Raw genomic sequence first — 24,539 nt, 5'->3', positions numbered from 1 at the left:
GTCCATGCGCGAGTTTCAACCGAAACTGGCCAGGGAATTATGTGGAATAAACGTTAAGTTACCCAGCAATTTAGTTATCCAGCACCCTTTGAGCCAGGAGTTGCAACAGGTGCATGGCCATTTCCGCATGGTTATACTGTACGCCTTAGAGTTGATTAGAGTTGGGCTAAAACTCATCTAGACATTTATGGGAAATAATCTACACCATTGCTTTCCGGGAGCAATGAATCATTTCCAAGGAACAGTGAATCCCAGGCGGGCGCTTCCACAGGTCGGAAGAGATCACGTGTTAAAATTTTACGTCTACTAGGAACAGTCCGGGAGCTCCCATGACAGACCTCCTATAAAATGGAAGGTTTATAGATCGGGATTCCTTTTACGTCTGGAATTCCCAAACGTTATGAGCGGAAATCGCCACAGTGTTTATCGGTTAATGGGAATTAGTAGTATCAGACACGGTAATCTCTTCGCCATCATACTGGAGTTCGAGGTATCAGTTTGTCAGAAGGGCAGGTCTCCTAGCGCGAGATGGCATGCGCCTCTGGATAAGAAGGAGCCGAGCAATCAGTGCATGGTGACTGATGCCTTCCAGAAATATATATATACAGAACATTTTGTCTTGTTTATTAATTTTTTTAATGGGTTATTAATTCGTATTAGGTAAGAACGGTTTGGGTTTCCCAGCTGGTTGTAAGGGTCGGTGATCGTTTTCTCAATATATTTGAACAATCTGAATTTTAGATTTATTCCTAACAGGTCTTGACAGGGGTTGATGGAGACAATACCATATTCATTTAACAAATAGAGTAGACAATTGAGTTTGATTTAGGGTTAAATCGTCAATTAATAATTGTCTATCATAATAATATCAAAGGCGTCGACTGGGCAGTCGATACATGCCTGAAACCACTGCAATCTGGGCATCAACTTAGCACGATCGCTATTGAGACCATCATACGTCTCAATATTCCGGAAGATCTCAGAGACTGAAGTTCTAATATGCCAAAACTTTCTTATTCAAGAGATTCCAACAGGACTATCTCTTGCAGAGACCCATTAATCAGAATTTCACAAGGCGGGAGCACCCAGAATATGGGAGGTCTAAGAATTGAGAGGTTATCAAATTTCACATGGTACAAAAGGCCAATGACCGATAAAAGTCACACAGAAGCATGGAAGGCCTGTAGAGCTTCTTGGAAGAAAAAGTCGTTCCAAAAGCAGAAAACTCCTAAAAACATGATGGAATTAAAGCATACGCTCCAGGCCACTATGTTGCAGGGGTAGAGAGTTTTAAAGAATTGTCAGCTCTTTAGATTAACCAAAAGACCATTTGGTTAATCTAACATTTCCAGGCCGGAGGACTCTAGAAATCAGATTAAGGTTCAGAGATCAGGGGCTTCAGTTTTGAATGTTTCACAAGTCTAGGTCTTATATAAACTAAGAAGGATAATGTAAAAATCGTTTTAAGCAGAGTTTGATAGAGTTTTTGACACCTTGGGTGTTGAGGCATTTTTAATTATTGGCAATCTGTTTATATAACCAACAGATGACAGATTTCAACAGAAAATCAACAGATTTTTTTTACTTTGTTTTTTTGCAGATTGCTAAACCTGCCTGCGAAGGTGAAAATGTTTATAAACCCCCGTTCTGCGCATTCCCGAACGATAGTTATCCCTGCCTCTTGTCACAAGTGACGAGCCTCGCTACAGCTCAGCCCGTAACGACATAAACATAAGGAGTCATCGACTACGAACACCGAGCGGCGGAAAAGTACACAATAGTTTACACACATGACATTGGCCGGGCACAGGGCTTTATCGTGAAGCATAATTTATTGTACTGTCGTTATATCTTTCAGGAAAACCTTGCCATGTAATGGTGCTCCACACTGGTTGATTGTGCGGCGATATGAATGTTTGACGCACGCTAGTAGCGACTTGTACGTCAATTTACAGTTTATTAGTTGTGTTTACGAGTTGTTATTTTGTTTCTTGTCTGTACTTTTTACATTATTTTATTCTTTATTTTACCACTAGCAGTTACCAGCGTATATTTATGGTCATTGTAATTTATTTCCATATTGTACGTTTTGTTCCATAGCTGATACTGCCTCATACAAAATACATACACAGACCTAAGAAGCCTACTTTTGTCAAAAATCAACTAATAAAGGTTTCATAACAGTCTTTAAATATATAGTAAATGTTAAATAGTAACTTTGTCTTCGATATACACATTGCAGTACTGACCAAGCACTGCATACTTAATATTTGCTGAAACGTACTGTTAAAATTAATTTTTTTTTTAACTTTAAATTTATCATCTGGATATTTTCTTTTTCTGTTCTCTACAATGGTTGCAGAAAAGGATTAAATAAGAAGTGTACCAAGACTGTGAATGTCAAAAATTGAAAATAGTGGTTAAATTAATTAAACATATGTAATAATGGACAGGGAAAACAACACTTTATGTTTACAGAGTTGCTGTGATGAAAATAAAAATTTATAACAAATTATTTGTCTGTTATATTTGCACTGCTAGCAGTTACCCACTGCAAGCAATTTAGTATGCGTTACACGTTTATGGCCACTGGTTGTTGAAATGAATTATATTTCAGGGGCCAATTTCGAGTTTTCCTTGTTGCTACGATCAAAAATATACGTCAAAAAGTTTATATTTATGGCCATTTTAATTTATTTCGTTCTTACTATGTTTTGTTCCATAGTCGATTTTGCCTTGTTTCCCAAACAAGAAAATATATTATAAATCAGAGAATCTTACTCCTATCAGAAGTTAACTAAGATCAAAGAAAAAGTTAGGTAGTAACTTTGTCTTTTATATCTAATAGGATACAATGGATTAAAATATACAGTACCTTAACAATTACACTACGCGTTGTTCCTTTATAAACTAAATAGTATTTGTAACATTTTAGAATATTTATAGTTGGAATTGGTAAATTAGTTCAAAAGCGCAGTTCAGCGAACTTTCTTCTAGCATGATAGTTCTTGCCATCTTCTTTAAAGGGAGTCTTCGAAGTAAATTCTCTGGCCATCTTATGTTTTAGGACATTTTATACTGTGTATGAATACTTACCTAATCGCTGAAATTTAAAACGGCGTGAAAATGATGGTTACTTCTTAATTAAGAAATTAAGAAAAAACCAAATTGAAAAATTGGAGAATTTAGTTGGAAAAATTTTAAATTAACAAATAATATTTAAACAGAACAGTTCGTTACATTTGACATTATCTTTCATTTAATATTTCACAATTTTAGAGACCAAAATGAGATTTTTCGATACATTAAAAGCCAGTGGAACGGAGCCTGGAGGGATTTTCAAAATAACAATAGGCCTATATTCATATCAAGAACCATAAGGACGTCCATGTAAAATTTCTGTACAATCGGTTGAATAGTTAACGCGTAAAATGAAAACAAACAAACAAATTAATTCTCTCGCATTTATAATATTATTAGTATTAGGATGTACACTTTCTATATATTCATATTCAATTCCATGATAATAATTGTATTGAAAAATTAAATATAAAATGGGTTCAATATTTGCAATTTTACAGTCAGATTTATTTAAGGTAGTGCAATTGAATTTTGGTTCGATTGATTTTTAATGTAATATTTAAATCTTCCAAAAATATAAAAAATGTAGATAAATTTACATTTAATCTAAGAGTATTATTTGGTATTATATAGGTATTTTTTGGATTTAAAAAACTAATTATGGCCGTCATCTTGAAATTAGACTTACCATAAAACAGCTAGACACAGATATGAATTTGAATCTTTACACTACATAATTTCAAACTCAAAGAATATCTTTTTATAAAAACAAACAATTTACTTAATATCCGTATTTAATTCTTAAACATTGCTTCCTTAAGTAATATGTCACTTGCAACGTATCATTTCCTCAAGTCATAGTTTTTACGAGGAACTCGTACAAACTGAAAAAACTCTATTCTTATTTTCAGCACTACTTTCCTTGTGTCTGATTACAAAATTACCAAAAATAATACCTTTCAAAGTAATAATATTCTTTTTGTGTCTTAAAGTAAAAGGACTGTGATCACCACATTAACAATATAATCCAACCAGAACAGTGCTGCTCACCAATTTACAACCAACAAGTTTATAAAATAATAAGTTTGTTTGCGATACAAAAAAATCAACAAAAAATGAGAGGAAAGCAAAGTGAAAATAAGTTAAATTGTAGGAGATGTGGGGGAAATGAGGATATAGTCATTGAGAAATCCTTACAAATAGGTACAAAAAGAGTGGAAAACTTTCTTAAGTACTCATTCATCTCTGAATATTTTATAGGATTTAATAATGATACAGATTGAAAAATTAATTGTTTTTCCCCTCGCTTTGGTGAAACCTAATTGAATAGAACTAGTTTTACTTTTCATCATTAATTATTGGTTTCAGGTAGGCCTAATACTCCTAATCTCTAAACAGTCGGTAGTAACTTTTTTCCGCTTTTTACTTCTCACGCCTAAGTGTGACTACTGATGAACTGTTATAGATTTAGCTGCAACCCGCAGAGATTGTGTGTTCCACTTCGTGTTTTGTTATGACGAGAGTTTCTTGAACCTGAGAGTAATCGCCGACAGATTAAATACACGAGCGCGGAAGTAGCTGTTGTTCTGTGGGTCAACGCCTCCTCGATGTTCAGAAACGTCACGACCACTGATGACGTCATTCAGGCAATGGCCGTGGATTCACTGACGGACACGGCTAACCAGAATACAAATAGGCCGGTTTACAAGGATGTCACAAACAAAATCTTTGCCAGGAGCCAAAATTTTCAGGACTGCGTCATAACCTGACAATGGTTTAGTAGAATTTCGTATATTTCCCTTTCGTTATATGTTGAAAAAATATAACACAACGTTTCGAGGATTGAAATCTACCATCTTCTTCAGGTGCAAAAAAGGCACTCAACCTTAAAATGGGTAAGTGATACCTGACGAACTACACTAAGTCCGGACTGGAGGGAATAAATTTAGTTGTTTAATGTTAGAATGTTTTTACATCTGAAGAAGAGGGTAGATTTATATCTTCGAAATGTAGGGGTATAATTTTCGTAACATATAGCGCTGGCAAATATACGAAATCCTACTGTAATTTCAGTACAAAAAGCTTCGATTTGTTTATATGTAAAGTATACCAACCCACTTTAACAATTAATTAATACTGAAACAAAACATGTCTAACCGCATATAATTTCTTATCGACGGGGTGTCAAACCAAAACAGAACAAATGGTGACACAAATATTCTTTCGTGCTGTTAAAGAAATTTAAATACCAAATTGTGTAATGGCCCATGTTACCGAACGAGGGAAAATGGGGTAACGAGAGAAGCTCAGTTACCATAATCATCCAAACACGAGATATATCACAGAGATTTTAAAACTCACACTCAACCTTATCTTCTTCCTCCCTAGCCTACAACTAAATTATCAAAACACTCATTGAAATCAAACAAAATTTTCCCATTATAAATTCACGGAGAATCTCAAAATTCCTTTAAAATCGAAATATAATAAAATTACTTGATATTTATTTCATAATGCACAAACAGTCCACTTTACAAAGCAACACAGCGCAATGTTAGCATTTGGCCATGGGCATTTTACTCTAATTGCTTATAGAGTTTCACATTGGAAAAACATCTTTTTCATACTGCACAAATAATAGCTAGTTCTGGTACGTAAGTAGTCTATGTCTATAAAGTGATTATTTATTCCTCACCTTTAACATAGTTCTAAAATATAATTGGCACACAATTCAAGTTTTGTTCAGTACACTAGCCTCAAACTTTTATTATTATTGAGTAATATTGAGTTATATGCTAAAAATGTAATAAAACGTGTGTTTTGATTGAGTTTCTCCTCGCCTTACTCGTAAAACACGATTGCACACGAAAACAACCAATTTTGCTCGTAGTTATGAAAATTATTATTTTAAATACGCACCAATTTGAATACTGTTAACTGAGAATTGTCATGTTTATTGAAGACCTACACTATTAATAAAAGCTTGTATGTGTGTGGTATTTGTTTTTCTCTTAAGACAAGAAATTTAGAAATTTCACTTTTATTTATTTATTTATTTACATACATTGTTACAGAAAAAAACCTAATTACAGCAGAGCAGTACTACTACAAAGTAAACAAAAACTACCACTTGTAAGCATGCAAAAAGTATTCATAACAAAACTATTAAACTCAAAACAATATATACAAATAGTATACATACAAATTAATAAAAAATCAACTAGCATTAAACAAGGATACAACCACTTATTAAATAGGATGAAAAACTACGGTATATAAGTTATGCCTAACTATGGTTTATATAATTATGCTTATAAATATTTATATATCAAGCACATTTAAACTTACCTTTCTCAACTCAAACTATTGTTGAAAATATCTAAATGTTGAGCCATTTAATTGTAAAGCCGTATCATTGACACAATAGCAGAGTTGGCAAATATATTAGTTCTAGAAAAAGGTATTCAAACAGATGGTGTATTCTAGTTTTAATTCCGGGAACATGAAAACGAGTTTGCTGTAGAGAAGACGGATCCTTAACTTCATTTCTAACAAGTTTTAACAAATGAGTTAGCAATAACAAATTACGTCTAGACTGAAGACTGAAAGAACTGAACATACTGAGTAATCTTAAAACAACCTTTGGTTACGCGTGCGTTTGTTTTACTCAATCGCGTAAAAACTTCATGACCGACTGTACAACACTTTTACATGGACATTTTTAGGTTCCCTGGTTCATATAAGCATATTCCTGTTCCGAAAATCCTTCTGAGATACGCACCAGTAGTCTCTTAAGTTGTGAAAAATGTGATAAGAAATGCATTTCAGCAAACAAATTTTATCAATTGAAAGAGCCTGTTAAATGCAAATACAATATTTATTCTCTATGGGTAAATGTAATCAAATGTTCTGTGTAAACATTATTTTATAACAGCACATTATGTTTAATTAATTTTACCGTTATTTTCAATTTGTTTACATTTATAGCCTTTAAACCTTTAAACTACAATGCCCATAAATATACACGTTTAAAAATTTTTCTTGATCGCGGCAACAAAGCAAATTCAATGTTGGCGTCGGAAATAGAATTCACTCGAACCAGAAGTGCTCATACACGTGCGCAAAGCCAAACATTGCGTGTGAAATCGCGGGTAACTGCTAGTATTTCATATCGAAAAATGATTATTTTCGTATTTTCGATTGTGCAAACTGTACCAATAGACTATTTATTCAAATACGCTTTACTCAACAAGCATTTTATTACTTTAAACCTTTATACTTACTAAAAGCTTGTGATTGTAAAGAAAAATATATTTGAACACAATTGAATCGGTGACATGTAAAAGGATAACATTCCATTTAGTCCATTTTTCGGGTATGTCAAGTAAACTGAATAACATATTTTCTGTTTACATTAGGAAGACATGTTTAATTAGAAAGATGTAGATATTGAACTCATATTAAACTTTTCATATACTAATATCTGATTTTGATGATCGTCACCTAGTAATTATGTTATTTTATGGTTGGAATTTTATCCTTTTAGACATCAATGAAATAAAAAAAATCTTTTTAATTTAAAAAAAACATTGTTTTTACTTACAATAAACTTTATGTTGTGTACTAAAACAGCAAGTATATTACATTTAAATCTTTTGTTTGACCTATTTTTTAAATGCTTGAAAAAGTTTATTTTTTGATATAGTCAAGTTTTCCTATTCATCGTAGTCACTTTCATTGTGGTTTTCCTCCACATTCCCCTCCAAAGGTATGGACTGGTCCCAAGCCAAGATCTGCTGATAGAATGTGAGATGGTCTTCCGAACATAGCGAACTATTTTTTGAACATCCTATACTTTTTTGGCCTTTACTGGTAACATACCTTGGTATGCTTGTGCGGTTGGAAGGTTTATTGATCCTGGTTTTTTTTAGCTGGAAGGTGCCTGATGCTACTGAATCAATGAAAGGGCGAGCTATAACGTATCCAGGTCTTTCAGAGCTGTACTCAAAGTGCTTGTACTTACTGATGGAGAAGTCTTCAAGTTTTGTCAATACTTTTTTGTGGTTTTCTTGAAAACTGTAGGCCACCAGTTTTTGAACTCAATAAAGTCATTGTATTGTAAACTCTTCACGACAAACTTCGGATCTTTCACTTTAGCACTTTCAATGATTTCATTGTACTGTATTGGTGTGTACACTCTGTCAAAACTTACGGATAGCACGTTTAACTGTAGCAAAGTCAAGGGTCGCAAGGTAGGAAGCTGTGACCACGAACCGGGAAATAGTGATGAATTGCTGAAAAGCGGCCAGTCATAGTTAGTGTCATTAACATTCTTACAAGTGTGTTGGTTTCTGTTCTGCCCACCACAAGCATCACTAAACACATAAAGTTTCCTTTTACTTCTGAGGGCACTTTAGTGTATATGTAATCAAGAATCATACTACAAACTTCATTTGGACCTTTTTTACCGGAAACCCTCATGGTATGTGTAAAAAACAGCTTCATTGTACAGAAAAAATACATACAACCATAGTTTTCTCAAGTAAAAAACATTTCTTGTACTGACAAAGCAGGCAATGGAACATTTTGCATGAAATCAAAAGAAAAAGCCATAGCATCTTCTTTATTTTCACATACTGCTGAAGTGCTCTGCATTTTTTTTTGTAGAACTTGTTGGCCCGTCTCTTGTGAACTAGCATTTCTGCTGCCGCTGCCAAACTTAGCGTTATCATTCAAGGAAGATCTCATTTTTGTGTTTAAGTCCCTCACACTGTGAACACACATCAACTTGAGGTCGTCCAAACCATGTAACCGTAGTCCTTTTTGTATATGTTTAGAAAATACTCATACTTTACTTCATTTGTCAAATTAGGATATTTTTTCAAGAAACATATCATGAAGTTTTTTTACAGTTAGAGTTGCATCAAGATAGGAAACCGTCTTAGACGAGTAATGTGAAATTTTCTTTGGATACGATTCGATATGATGTTTTATTTTCATTAGGATGTCATCTGATTTTCTAGGTTGATTACCAATGAAATCCTCTTTTGTCGTTGGGCAATTCACCCCCTTATTAAGTAGACTAGTTAATCAGTTTACCTGTAGAAAGTGACAAACTCTTGCCCTTCCCTTCTTGCCTTTTTCTCTGCATTACGTATATTCCCACTCCCTCTTCTTTTCAATGAACTATCTTCAGTCCCAGAGTCTGAGTCAGCCATATCACCAAGTTCACTTATCAAAATTAAAACAAATAATGATAAAAACAACACTAGAACTAATCCAACGACTTAGCATTAAACCTTACTTTGCTGGTAAACTCACAAGCTCCAATGAGGCAAAATAAAACAAGTGATCTGCAGTTCAGCTACTAACAGCTGATACAATTATTTAAACAAAGACCTACAACAAAATTAAATGCAATGCTAATGAATAAGTTATACAATGCAAAACACACCTACATTGGAATGTTATCCTTTTACATCTCAATAATGAAACTGCTTCTCATATGAGATTTAAAAAAGATAACATTCCAGGAAAGTTATCCATTTTACATCTCAGTTGAAAAAAGATGATTCCATAGCAACGTTTATTGTGGAGGAATATTATTGTTCTTCTTCTCACTTGATAGACCTTGTTAGACCAAAAACAATGGCTTATCTCAGTTTTAATTTCAGAAAAAATGGAATGTTTATCCTATTACATCTCACCGATTCAATTACAAATATATTAAAACAACAGAAAATTTTCGAATTTAAGATGATAAGTTGCAGTTTATAATATTAAAATGGACCCCTATACTGAAATGCGTTTTTTCTCAATATTAAAACTCGATAAGGAATCTCAACATTGAGTTCTAATAACTCCGTTATTAGCGGAAATATCAGAACAATAATTCCAAGAATAAAAAAGTCTGTAAATTACTCTTCTTATCAAGAATAATCATAAAATATAGAGTATTCTATAAGAAAACAAAATAAAATGAAAATTTTATGAACAACATTTTTCATTGAAGACCTAGAATAAATTTTGAATGGTTACTTAAAAACAGTAATATCACAGGAAAGACTCACACAGTTAAAATTAACAAATTTAATCATTCATAAACTTTAACAACGTGTGACTAACACGTGTGACTTCATAGTTATTGGACTAAAGTAACGAAACAAGCCAGGAGACAACTTGCCACACCATATGCGGATACTGAATTGACTCACGTTTTCTCAATGTTATCAAAACGTGAATGCTATATCGAAGCATTTATTTATACAGTCGAGTTTTCGGTCGTTGTATAACCCAATTTTTGTGATCTTCAGTAGAGGAAAATTCCCAGATTCGTAATTCCCACCTTTATATTTAGTGGACTGAAATTGGCGGAAAAAAATTAGGCCGCGTATCAAACAATTTAAAATTACATCGCGTTAAATAATTGACACGGGCACAATTTTAGCAAACTATTTTTCAAAGGTATCATTTCAATCATCCTGTTACAATAATGATATCATACCTAAGTAATGCAATACAAAAAGTGCAGTACAATTTCACCTAATCAAAAATTATATCTTTAAAGTTTGGACTACCATAAGGATCATCTTTTGATCCTCTTTTATTGCTATTCATACAAATATAGTTCTTAGGTTTGCGCTGCTAGTGGCATATCTTATATCCACTTTTTAGCGAAAAAATTTCGTACTTAATCATTTAAATTCTTGCTGAAGAGTCTATTTTCAGTCGGCAGATTTCAAACTAAAACAGCCAATAAAACTTGTCTGTTCTTAAAGTTGATTGGAGCTGCAACATTGTTAGCTACAACTTAACTAATCAACTACCAATATGGGAAAGCAGTTATCAATATGACTTCTTTGTCACAGATAGAGCCATAATTTACACACACGCCCTCATAATAATCAGATAATCATAACTTACAGAAAAGGCTATTTTATAATTTTTAACTTCTTTGTTGAAATTATGTTCTTTCTCAGTTATTCCATCGTTTCTCTTATCTTAAGATTTTTACAGTTGTGCAACTGATGAGGCAATGAAACTTCCACTTCACCTAGATGACACTATAGTATCTTGTAGTCTGGGTTCGTTTTTATCACCGACTTTCTTTGGATCTCAGAAAAACTTACATAACGTCCATTCAAGGAGTCAATTCTACATTAAAATATACTTGTTTATCCATATTTTTTACATCTTCCGGTTTACTTCATTAAATAAAATATAATTTTCCATCGTCTTATTTCTCTATATTTTTAGTATTTATTCATCAAGCTTTGACAGTTCATTCAAGTTTATAGTTTTCTTTCTCTATAGCTTAATACCAGCAGGGAGTGTACTTTTAATTTACTTAATTTAATTTAACATCTAGCGTCAAGTTTACAAAATTGTGTTATTATATTACTACAATGACAACACATAAGACGCTATTATAAATTTTATTTTGAATTTATTTATAAGCGAGAATTACATTGTAAATCTAATTCATTTATAGAAATAGATTTTAAATGTATTTTTATCCGGTACAGACATTCGATCAGTGAATGCTGAAATATAGTTTGTTTTTAGAACTCGACTGTTAGGTTATCAACTACTTCGACAATACGTTCAACAAGTATAAGTATGTGTACGAGAGAATATGTATCAACAAAGGTGCAGTTAGTGCTACATTGTTTGTTCCATTATCACATGTGTTCCACATATCACAAAACATGTCGTTTAGCTTTGTCTACAACCTGTTTCCTACTCACAACTGTACTGTCCTATTTTTTAACTAATTGGTATTATTACAGAAGTAGCGTTCTTACATGGTTCATGTTCGTGTCAACGTCCCGCAATCGCAGCCAGTCGTCTATGCGTCAAATATTTTCCTGGTAAAGTAAACACTAAAAATAACCATAAAATACCATGAAATGACCATACAATGACATGTAACAACACGCGGTAGCTGTCTACCGCGTGTGACTACAGTGAACTCACCAAGGTAAAAAAACTCTCATGACAGAGGACCAAGAGAGTGCCGTCATCAGGTAGAAAACTATTTTTGCGACGCACATTTATCATATAAACGCTTCTTGCGCAATATTACGGCAAAAAAAACAGAGTAAGACAGGAAAAATATAAATATGCGTAATATTACGTCAGTAGAATCCTTTTACAGAATATTAAGTAATATTACGTCAAAAACCGTAAAGGGATTTTAAATTGGCGAAAATTGTATTTTACTTGATTTTATATTATGATTTAGAAACATCTCTTACTTATACAAGTTTCAATTCTATAAATAGCAAATTATTTTCTTTTAAGCTTATCTTCTTTTGGTTTATCTCACATAACACTCTTAATACACACACTGATCGTGTCGTCCCTGGTAGCAGTGTGGTTAACGTCTTGACTTGACACCCCAGAGACCCGAGTTCGAATCCTGATCAGTCCATGACATTTTTGTATGCTAACAAATAATTATCTAAGTCTAGCCTGACGTGATGTGAAAATTAAGCCAACAGATAAATAATCCGCTAAAGAACGAAATTATAGTTCACGTGGTAGGACCTTCCATTCACTTCAAGTTGGCTATCTACGTTTCGAGATCTGCAATTTGATCTCTTTTTCAGGTAAATAACTAACCTAACACATCATTACAAACTAGGTCAAAATAAACAAATCATACCAGAGCGTTGTGACACTCGTAAGTCAGGTACTGCAACCACCGTGTTGTGTGTCAACTTCACTAACTCTAAAACATGTTTTAATAAAAAAAAAAAAAAACGAAACAACACTAATTATTAAAACTGGACTATAGGATACAGGTCGCAATATATCTGCATTCGTCGACCAACCACCTACGACTGACCAGAGGCCAATAGCAAATAGCGATCGTCACGGCAGAAACAAAATGACCAAACAAGACGTTTTTAACTGAACGATGGCAAATGTTCGGAAAATCCTGTTTCCGTCACGATCCTTCCATTGTCAAAAATAAACTTCAAACAAAGAATTGGCTATCTAAACGTAACCTCTCTTTGCCGATCCAATCCTTTTCCTACTCAAATCAAGAATTCCTTGCTCTCTTGATTTTAATCTTTCTTCTTTAGGCGTAAATTTTATACTTCTCTTGAACTCATTAGAGAAAGTGCCTTTACAGCACCAACTATATCCTTAACTACTCTGATTGTGTAAAATTAAACTTTCTTAGATATAACTGAGTTTATCCGTGAAGAATTATACAAAAAGAAGTGATACCCAGTAATTGTCGTGTAAGCAGTAATTACTTGGAATATAATATACGATAGTGAGAGAATGATGTAACTAATTGTTGGTCAGCCTGCTATTTTTAAAATGCAAAGTCTCATTACTTGACAAACACACGGAAGTGTTACATAAGCCGGTGCTTGTTCACACCTGTGGTTAGCGCGTAACCAATAAACAGAGAAGTATAATGTTTAAGCTCACTTACCGTAGAGCAGCGTAATAACTCTCCGTGTCACCTTGGCAGCTTCATTAAGAGTACTATGTTGAGCTCAAGTCTTCTTGTTATACGAGAAGAATCGGATTACAAAGCAGTAAATTGAGCGAATGGTCTGATGGACCGGAAGTCTTCTTGTTATACGAGAAGAATCGGATTACAAAGCAGTAAATTGAGCGAATGGTCTGATGGACCGGAAGTCTTCTTGTTATACGAGAAGAATCGGATTACAAAGCAGTAAATTGAGCGAATGGTCTGATGGACCGGATACTTTGCTCTGAATTGATCTTCATCCTAACTTCCATTTAACATCTTCTAAGGTGGAGGAGCATTGGAGTTTTTGTTGGAATCGTTTTTCTATTTTCAAGTCATAGCTTTTTTGATAACTTAATAGAAAAAGTATCAGACATTATTACGAATATTTACCACTCTATCAGAAATTATACGCATTTAAATTAGGAACCGTTCTAATCAGATCCAAATTAAAGCTGCTAATGACAAAAATTTACCATACTATAGCTTACCATACTACCATGATTTTTAGGGAGTGATATGTATTTAATGATATTCGTGTTAGGAAAACGTCATTTTCAAATAAATACTATAACTATTAGAAAATTTATTTCAATAAACTTTTTCTTCGGGAAAACAGTTTTTATTAGTAAAATGCGACATTCTCTCCATATTTAAAATACATGGTTATAGTAAAAGAAATTCATGCCATTTTCTTCAACAACTTTCTTTTCGGCCTAACTAAAAGGCCGATTGTCTGAATAAAATCTGCCTGGCAGACAAATCTTCCAAGAACAACTGCCTGAGAAAGGTGTTTTTTACTAATCAGTTATTTTTAACGAAACAAAAGTACTCTCATAAGATTAACTTTGGAACTTGGGAAGCCCGAGGGCCAGAACTCTGTATATATGTAGCCAAAGAAGGCACATCTAAAGTTTAAGAGCTTTCGATTGATTTGAAATTTGTGTATAAAACGGTAGTTTTAGATACATAAAATCCACGTACAAAAATCCGGGAATTCTTTTAATTTTCGTAATATACGTATATTGTACATTAGCATTAGATATCACATTAACGTGATTTCAAAAATAATACTTACGCCTACTCTGACCCACAAGAAGAAAAAGTAGAGCATATCCTTCGCTGTGCGTCATCTCTTCCTCCAATATTGCACTTTTTTAGTTAATGCCAGTTTTTCATCCTACTGTTACGGCTTCTTTCCCTTTCCCTCCTTCTATTCCTATTGGTCCATTGTTATCAGTATTATTACCAATAAAAGGATTTGGTTGTGCTTCAGCTTCTGTAACGGACCGTAAATGAAAATGTCCAGTGTTTCTTTCTTCGGTCTGGAGGCCAGTAAAGTATGACCTTGACTTACAACGCAGTTGGCATGATCTCACGCTTGAGCCGATCATCGTCTGGCAGAATGTCAGGTCGGGCTTCGAGTTACTAAATTAGAATTCTTTGTTCAAAGTTTGTTATTGACGATGGGACGTTTGACAGGATAACAGGGTTTCGGACATTTGTCATCGTTATGGTTACAAAAGGCATAACACAACGTTTCGAGGATTGGAATCTACCCTCTTCGTCAGGTGGGGGAGGTATTAGTGCATACAAAAATAAATAATAGAAAGCAGAAAAGAAGGGTTCAAACTTACCCAAAAGCTGCTTGGAGTCCAGTCCATGCGTGTTCACTGCAGAGAATGCAAGTCCCGAGCACAAGTCACGAGTACGAGAAAACACAATCACACATCACACCGGCACGGATGAAATTAGAATTATTTCCAACTGTAAACTCTAATGAGTACCACAACTATATACAATCTACTTTAACACAATAAAGCTTTTGTTAGGTAAGGATTCTGTTACGGGCTTCAAAAGTACTAAAGTATTAAATCGAATATATAATTAACATTTTCTCAAGCTTTAAATGCTAGGAATATTTTTAATTTCCCTAAAAATACACACACTAGTTGTGCAGTTATGCCACTAATGCTATTAATGTACCATATTCACACAAGTAATATTGACTAATTGGCCTCACAGCCATTCTGAAGCCTTGGTGGGCGTTACGAAAACCCAAATTTGGAGAAGCCTAGTTGTGATTCCTTTAAGCAGCAGAAAGGAAAAATCCAAATTTTGAACCCCTAGAACGCTGAATATTCCTAAGCCACGGTTCACATCTGGGCTATCCAGTGAGTGTTAAAGAGCGGCTCGTGAGTAAAATGATAACTTGACGGATAGGTCTTTAAGAGCCACAAATTTTCACTATCGCCCGTCTAATTCCATAAGCTCGGAATGCTCTTGAAAAGTGCATAATTGGCCCTTTTCTAAATAATAAAATTTGAGAATATACTTGTATAGTATAGTAGAATAGTCAGCCCTCTGAAGACCAGCATGATGTCAGTTTGAATTGTTCAAACAATTAACAAACATAACAGTATCGGTCCCATGTAAAAGGGAAGGCTTCTGTAAGATTTAAACACATCCAGTTCACCTTCCGATCAGTGCAGTGTCTGAAACCTGTCAAAGACTTGACTCCTGGAATCTGGAGTTCATGTCCGACTGAAAAGATCCAAAAAAAGTCGGCGACGAAGAAGCTCAATACTCTTTGCGAGCCGCCTAGACTACAAAATCAAGTATAATCTAGATGAAGAGGTGTTCTTATTGTCTCTTTAGGTGCACAATTAGTGCACTACGTTCTAGATTCGACTAACGAAAGGTGGAGCAACTAAGTTTTCTCCCCATAACGAGGTATTGGTGAGAAAGGTTGATTCAGTACGAATGATGAAAAAGTTCGTTTTAATCTTCCCTTTTTTTGGGATCCCTTCAGTCGAACGTGCACTCCAGATTCCAGGAGTCAAGTCTGTGACAGAGTCACACTTCATAAACTGCTCCAAGCGGAGTATGAAATATAGCTGAACTCAACATTCGCATTGGATCAACCCTTCCCATCAAAGCAAAGTTATGTGTTGAAATCTAAGTGGTTGCAGCAACTTGATTTTGATTAACTCTGAGTTAGGCTGAGATTGTTCTGATGAATGAAGTGTATATGCCCTTTAGGTACCTCCGAACTATCGCGCCCTAAACTTTAATTGTTAAATTTTTGCCTTTATACTTTAGGTAACTCAACTTTTATTGCTCATTAGTCGCTTTCATTCTTTACAAAATTCCAGTTTCTTTGTTCTATTTTGGTCCTGAATAATTCCATAATTACTGTTTTATGGCATACTTTTGCGTACTGTGTGAAGACATGTAAAGACAACGACATTCATAAAGATATAATTGCATGTAATCATTAACAAACGTCCATAACTCAATTGAGTTTATTATTAGATTTTAAGTGTGGAGTTTTCCACGGCTTTCCGGCAAGAATTACTCATCGCAGGCCATTACAAATCTTGCACCTTCCACCTCATTGCCTGAACATTATTACTATTGGTGACGTGCACCATCATCGAACTCAATGTTTTTTCATGTAGAAATTAAGCTTCATACACTATTCAAGTCAATAGGTGAGATCGTTGTGGAGATATCGTAAAGATAGACAGAAATTAATTTTTCCAGATCCTCGAGTAATAGGCTTCGCTAACGCTCAGCCAATATAGTCATTCAAGTTCATGTTATCGCCATACGTCTGTAGAATACTAAACTTAGAATTTTCCTCATTTTATTTGTACTTAAACTATTGCGTCATCCATTAATGAAACCACCTTTGTGTGGTAGGACCTGATGTGGATTTAAAGTTCACAATGTATTAATTCGTGAATACACAATACGAAGGAAATAATGTCACAAACAATGGACTACATTTACATATGACGTTCGGACGTAAATCGGCTTGGAAATCATTGGGCATTACAAGGTTACACATAACATTACCACTTGTGTCGTCATTCCCCCACTGCCGCAGACGCCTCGGGACGCCGCCGCATTTCGCGTATGTGACAGACTCGCAGGGTCATCGGTCTCGAGAAAAACTCGCCAGTCACCAGGAATTTCCTTGAAGTCATTACAAAGCGGATTTCCCACCTCGCTTGCCATGACTTTTCATCTCTTTCCTGGTTCCGGCCGCTTTCAACACGTCCTTCAATGTAGAGAGCAGCAGTGAAAATCTGAATAGGGGACTGTTTACAATAGGGGGAAACACTGATCTGGGTGCTTCCTTGATGCATTGTACAGAAGTTCTTGTCCTAGTTCTCGTGCTTATTATTGTATACTCGGGCATCGGCCTATTTATGCCAGATAAAGACTTTTGGAGTTATGGCTGTAGATTTTGTTATTGTTATTTATATTTCTCACATAATATCTAATAATTTTGTATGGTCTGTAGGTCTAGCCTTGAACCATTCATTAACTTACTTCAGATTAGGTCCAAATTTTAAATGTTTGTCGTACAAAAGTACCATGCCCTAACCGAGATTCGAACCCAGATCCCTGGGATGATAGGCTGAGACGCTACCCACTCTGCCACAAAGTACGACTCCAGTAAATTGTGTTGTTTATCGTGGTTCTTTTAAATAATAGTGGTTGACTTTTTATTGTGTAGTACACATTGAAATGATACTTGGTCTAAGTGCTGATTGAAAAAGGTTATTTTAATATCATTTACAGCTAATTTTAATTAAAACAGAACATTAAACATATTTTTCGCTTGTATTGTCCCCTATCGTGAAACACACTTTGTATGTACATACTTACGAGAAAATATTAAAAAGAGATATATCAAATCATAATAAATAAAGGTAACATAAAAAATATTCATCAGAATTTAATTTCAAATATAAAAGAAAGAGCTATATAATAACATATTCCATCAATAATTTACGAAGTGTAATTCACAATAACTTCTTTGAAATTTACTGACAACTATTACCAGTAGTGTGGCCAGTGATATAATTTAATAGTTAGACACTTAATCTAGAGTCCAGCAACTTAAATCTATATATATATATAAAAGAAAGTCGTGGTTAGTTACACTATTTATAAGTCAAGAACGCCTGATCCGATTTTGGCTGAAAATTGGTAGGGAGGTAGCTAAGACTGGGATAAGAACATAGGATACTTTTTATCCCGTTCCCGATTCAGGATTCCGCCCCACTGGTCTCTAAAAGTTACAGAAATACCCGTAAGAAATGCATTGCAGCAAACATATGTTATTAAGTGAAAGAGCCTTTTCAAATTTAATCAGCTGTTCTTTGTAAACATGTATAATGCGACAAAAGAAACATATGTTTATATCATTTAATTACTATTTTACATTTCTTTACACTTGTAGTTTGAAAGCATAGAGTAAGCTTAAGAGAAACAGCAAATTTTGTTTCAACTGTTTCTGCAATCACTGTTAAAACATAGACTTTTACTATCCAGATAATACAATTCAAATTTTAATTTTTTACAATTGAAAAGCAAATTATCTCTGCATCTCCAAGTCAGGATTTACATTATTTGCTATCATCATTTCGACATGCTTTCCATCGAACCCATCTAACCTATGGCACAAATACAAGGATAATATGGCAGAAGATATTTTACATCAAATTCGTGTCAATTCAAGAAATCCCAATCTTGAAATGAATTAGGAGATACATAATAGGGCCTTGCTTTTGATTGAAGACATGTGCTATCTCATATGCGGTAGTTTATTAGTCAGGTTAGGAATGCCAGTGCCAAAATTGTGAAATGAATGACGCATTTAATCGAGAATTGGAACGGAAACGTAAATATGGATCACCAGGAATTAGATTTAGAAGTTCAAACGAATGTACCCCTGATGAATCCCCAACAAATGGAAGTTTATGAACAATTAATGAAGGCAACTGATGATGGAAATGGTGGTTTCTATTTCTGGATGCCCCTGGTGGAACTGGTAAGACATTCCTCATGTCAGTAATTTTAGCCACTGTTCGTGCAAGATCCAACACTGCGGTTGCAGTTGCTTCTTCTGGAATAGCAGCCACATTACTAAAAGGATGTCGTACGACACATTCTGCATTAAAATTGCCGTTAAATCTGGAAATATATTGAAAAACCAACATGCAATATGGCACTCCGCTATGGCCAAAGTTTTATCAGAATCGAAGATCATCATCTGGGGACGAATGCACAATCGCGCATAAACGTGCATTGGAAGCACTCTACCGAACATTGCAAGATCTACATAATGACTCGAGATGTTTTGGAGGCTCAATGATTTTACTGCCTGGCGATTTCCGCCAAACATTGCCAGTAATTCCTAGATCGACTGCTGCCGACGAGATAAACGCTTGCCTCAAATCATCGAATCTATGTTAAGAAACTTCAGCTGACAACAAACATGAGAGTTGCATTGTTTGAACGATACATCTGCTGAAGATTTCTCTGGAGCAATTGCTGACTATCGGTAATCGTCGAGTACCTGTCGACGAATCGAGCGGATTGATTTCATTTCCTCCGAATTTCTATAACTTTGTCTCATCGAAAGACGAACTCATTAACAAAGTATTCCCAAACATCATTACTAACCTCAAAAAATAATGAATGGTTGAGTGAGCGAGCAATTTTGGTAGCTAAGAATAAAGATGTAGATGACTTAAAACTACATAATTCAGAATGAGATCATTGGTACACTGCATTCTATCAAATCTATTGACTGTGTAGCAAATGAAGGTGATGCCACCAACTATCCAATTGAATTTTTAAACTCCTTGGATGTACCTGGCTTACCACAGCACAATTTACAACTAAAGTTTGGTTGTTGTAATCATGCTTAAAAACTTAAACCAGCCAAAACTGTGCAACGGAACACATTTGGTGGTAAGTAAATTGATGAACAATTTTATTTACGCCACAATACTCAAAGGAAAATTCAAAGGTGAGGAAGTTGTCATTCCGAGTATCCCGATGATCCCAACCGACATGCCATTTCAATTTAATCGACTTCAATTTCTGATCCGTCTTGCATTCGCCATGACTGTAAATAAGTTTACAAGGCCAATCGTTAAAAGTTTGTGGTCTTAATCTCGAACATCCATGTTTTTTCCCCTGGTCCATTATATGTGGCATGTTCACAGGTCGGAAGACCTTCCGCGTTATTTTTTTCGCGCCTAATAAAAAAAAACAAAAAAATGGTTTATCACAAGGTGCTACAATAAATGGCAAATAAAGAATCATTGAATATTTATATTTTTTTATTTACAATTATCCTAATTTAAAAAGTACAAAATGTGATCATGTGATATTGCCTTTAAGGCGGAACAAAGTTCGCTGGGTCAGCTAGTCTATTTATATAAAAGAAAGTCGTGTTAGTTACACTATTTATAACTCAAGAACGACTGAACCGATTTGGATGAAAATTGGTAGAGAGGTAGCTAAGGACTGGGAGAAGAACATAGGATACTTTTTATCCCGTTCCCGATTCAGGATTCCGCCCCACTGGTCTCTAAAAGTTACGGAAATACCCGTAAGAAATGCATTGCAGCAAACATATGTTATTAAGTGAAAGAGCCTATTTAAATTTAATCAGCTGTTCTTTGTAAACATATATAATGCGACAAAAGAAATATATGTTTACATAATTTTAAGTGGTTCTCAGAACTCCGTGCGTACATTATTCTCTCGATCGAGACAACAAAGCAACCTCAATCATGGCATCGGAGATTATAACTAATTCGATCCAGAAGTGATACACGCGCAAAGCCTAAAATAAAAACCATACGCAATTTCGCTTAACATCTGAAGCTCATAATCATTAGACTGTAATAATATGTACCTACAATATGCCTATTTTTGTTTCAAAATTACATTGACCGCCATCATTTATTACATCGAGTATGTGCGCTAATGAGTTCGACTGTTTGACTCCTGTCCACGCTGGGCTAAATATAGATCAATTATATACAAAAATCGTAGAATATTGGAGAAAACTTCCAGTTATTTCACAGGTGCATATTGAGACTGTTTTAAAATTTAAATCTTTAACATGAGCTTGGAGTATCTTTTCAGTGGACTACCATTTATCTCAGAAGGGTAATAAACGACGATCAAAAGAAATATGCCTCCTATGTCCCAATTTCTCTGTAGGAAATCGCGTGCGAAGCCGTGGGTAACTGCTAGTCTATATATATATATATAAAAGAAAGTCGTGTTAGTTACACTATTTATAAGTCAAGAACGGCCTGAAACCGATTTGGCTGAAAATTGGTAGGGAGGTAGCTAAGAAACTGGAGAAGGAAAATACTTTTCATCCCGTTCCCGATTCAGGATTCCGCCCCACTGGTCTCTAAAAATTACAGAAATACCCGTAAGAAATGCATTGCAAGCAAACATATGTTACTAAGTGAAAGAGCCTTTTCAAATTTAATCAGCTGTTCTTTGTAAACATATATAATGCGACAAAAGAAATATATGTTTATATCATTTTAATTACGATTTTAAATTTCTTTACACTTATAGTTTGAAAGCATAGAGTAAGCAAGAGAAACAGCAAATTTTGTTTCAAAACTGTTTCTGCAATCAGTGTTAAGCATAGGCTTTACTATCCAGATTATACAATTAAAATTTTTTACGTAAAAAATTCACCTTTAACTGCAAATATTTATCTAATATAAACCATGCTCGTGCTTGATCAGAAAGAGCAATGCAGATATTAAAATTACTATCTTACGTTGGCTACAAATATAAAGAGTGTTATTAAAACCAACTTTAGTTGTTTTTTTTACAGAAGTATGGTTCTCAGAAACTCCGTGCATACATATTCTCTCAATCGAGACAACAAAGCAAGCTCAATCATGGCGTCGGAGATATATAACTAATTCGATCCAGAAGTGATACACTCGCAAAGCCTAAAATAAAAACCATACGCAATTTCGCTTAATATCTGAAGCTCATAATCATTAGACTGTAATAATTTGTACCTAAAATATGCCTATTTTCGTTTCAAAATTACATTGACGCCATAATTTATTACATCGTATGTGCGCTAATGAATTCCGACTTTTTGACTCCTGTCCACGCTGGGCTAATATAGTTCAATTGTATACAAAAAACATACAATATTGGAGAAAATTTCCAGTTATTTCAAAGGTGCATATTGAGACTGTTTTAAAATTTAAATCTTATATAGATTATGAACTTGGAGTATCTTTCAGTGACTATCATTTATCTCAGAAGGGTAATAACGACGTTCAAAAGAATATGTCTCCTATGTCCCAATTTTTCTGTAAGGAAATCGTGTGCGAAGCCGTGGGTATTTGGTTGTAATTGGTATTTTATTGAAAATTAAGAGTTTTCGTAATAAAATACTACAAATTTTATTGACGAACTAGCTGTTACCCCACGGCTAATCGCACATAATTGCTTTTACTAAGTAATGTAAGGACTTCAGTTCTAAAGATTGCGTGCAAAGGAGCGGGTAACAGCTAGTAATTATATAAAATTAAGCCTCCAATTGTGGTGTTTTATTTTTATGTTTTTATTTAAATACTATTGACGTTAACCAGAACTAATAGGTTTGTACGAATATCCAAATATTGTTGAATAACGCCGCCTAACAGTGATTTTATTTTCAATGGTTGCTCAACCTGTTCAGAGGGCAAAGTTCAGTTTTGCCTTTGACAGCGGTTCATCCAAACTGTGCCGGACTCAGTCATGCATTAGCCGGCATCATTCTGGTTAGGTACTCACTGACACAATTCATCAGAAATAAATACTAAACTATCCGTTTACAATTTGCTATCCTATCCACATTGTGTTTTCCTATATTTTGTTGAAACTTCCACAAGCGGCTGTGTTGTGAAAACTAATAATTGTGATTGTGTTGTGGAAATTAACACAAGTGATATTGTGTTGTGTGTAACTAACCTCTATCTGGGTAAGCTAATCCAATAATAACTTTTTCTTCCTTCTTGTTGCTGAGTGCACCAACTCATTTTACTGTAGATCAGAAACAATATATATGTCGGTATTCATTATAATAATAACTCAACACAGAATAACACCAATATTAAAATAGTAGTAACACGTCAATAACAACAATAAAATTATAACAATTGTATCAAATTTGTTACACAGAGATTTAGTAAAAAAAAAAAAAAAAAAAATCTGGACTTGAGTAAGGATAAAACTACTAAAGATTATCAAGATATGCACGAGTTCTCTCAATTTGTTATAAAATGTTCTCTTTACATTGTTCTAGAGCCACTAACAATGGAGTCTGGCGCAGTGTTATGACGGAGGTGCAGGATGTCGCTCTCCACATGCCCCCCTCTGTGGACCCTGGTGGGGGCGCTGCTGTGGTGGTCAGTGTTGTGGAGGACGAGGAGTACGATCGCCTCCTCACTGACCTCTGGGTCGGCATCGTTCTCACGCTTATGGTCTTGTCCTGTATCGGCTGCCTCTTCTCCTGCTTCCTCTACCACGCCTTCCGGCAATGGCAGGCTCGAGGTTAGTTCCACTTCTGACAGGAAATTGTCCGTACTTTGGAAGTGACAGGGGAAAAGTAGAGGAGTGCAAGGTTATATTTTACTACATTAAGAACAGACGTTGTAGACATTACTAGAAATAGGTAAAGGAGACAGGATTTTTCCGGACATTTGTTCAGTGATGCGAACAATTAGTAACACTGCGTTTCGGGATCTGCAATCTCATGTCCTCCTCAGGTGGATAACTGACCTAACACGTACTACCAGCCAGTTATATAACACAGCAGCTAGCCAGCCTTTGCGTCTCTATCAAATGTTTTAACTTATTAATGAAAAATGTCTAGACAAATATTTAAAGTTGTATATTTTGTAAAAAAAAAGAAAATAAATTTCATGTCTATTGATTTTTAAGAACCTTTTTTAGATATATGTGGGAGTATTTAAAACCATACAGAGTGTCTAATGCCTTAAATTAACAAAATACTCAATTTAATAACTCAAATTTCATATTTAAATTGTGTTTTATGAACGTTTAAAGGTTCAATTTTTATCTTATTTCTACAGCCAAACTGTTGTAACGAATA

General features: G+C 34.6%; 1 protein-coding gene across 1 annotated transcript in view; it reads left to right on the top strand.

Annotated features, from left to right (window-relative positions):
• LOC124364149 (protein commissureless 2 homolog) overlaps positions 1 to 24,266 on the top strand; it is a 32,279-nt gene extending 8,013 nt beyond the window's left edge. The window contains exon 2 of the mRNA XM_046819392.1: positions 23,730 to 24,266. Coding sequence (XP_046675348.1) covers positions 23,761 to 23,982 — 222 coding nt within the window. The 5' untranslated portion in view covers positions 23,730 to 23,760 and the 3' untranslated portion in view covers positions 23,983 to 24,266. The remainder of the gene's footprint in view (positions 1 to 23,729) is intronic.
• The last annotated feature ends 273 nt before the right edge of the window (positions 24,267 to 24,539 follow it).

The sequence above is a fragment of the Homalodisca vitripennis genome, chromosome 6, assembly GCF_021130785.1.
Source record: "Homalodisca vitripennis isolate AUS2020 chromosome 6, UT_GWSS_2.1, whole genome shotgun sequence".
NCBI lineage: Eukaryota > Metazoa > Arthropoda > Insecta > Hemiptera > Cicadellidae > Homalodisca > Homalodisca vitripennis.
Note: the sequence above shows the minus strand (reverse complement) of the source record. Positions and strands in the feature narration are given on the sequence as shown.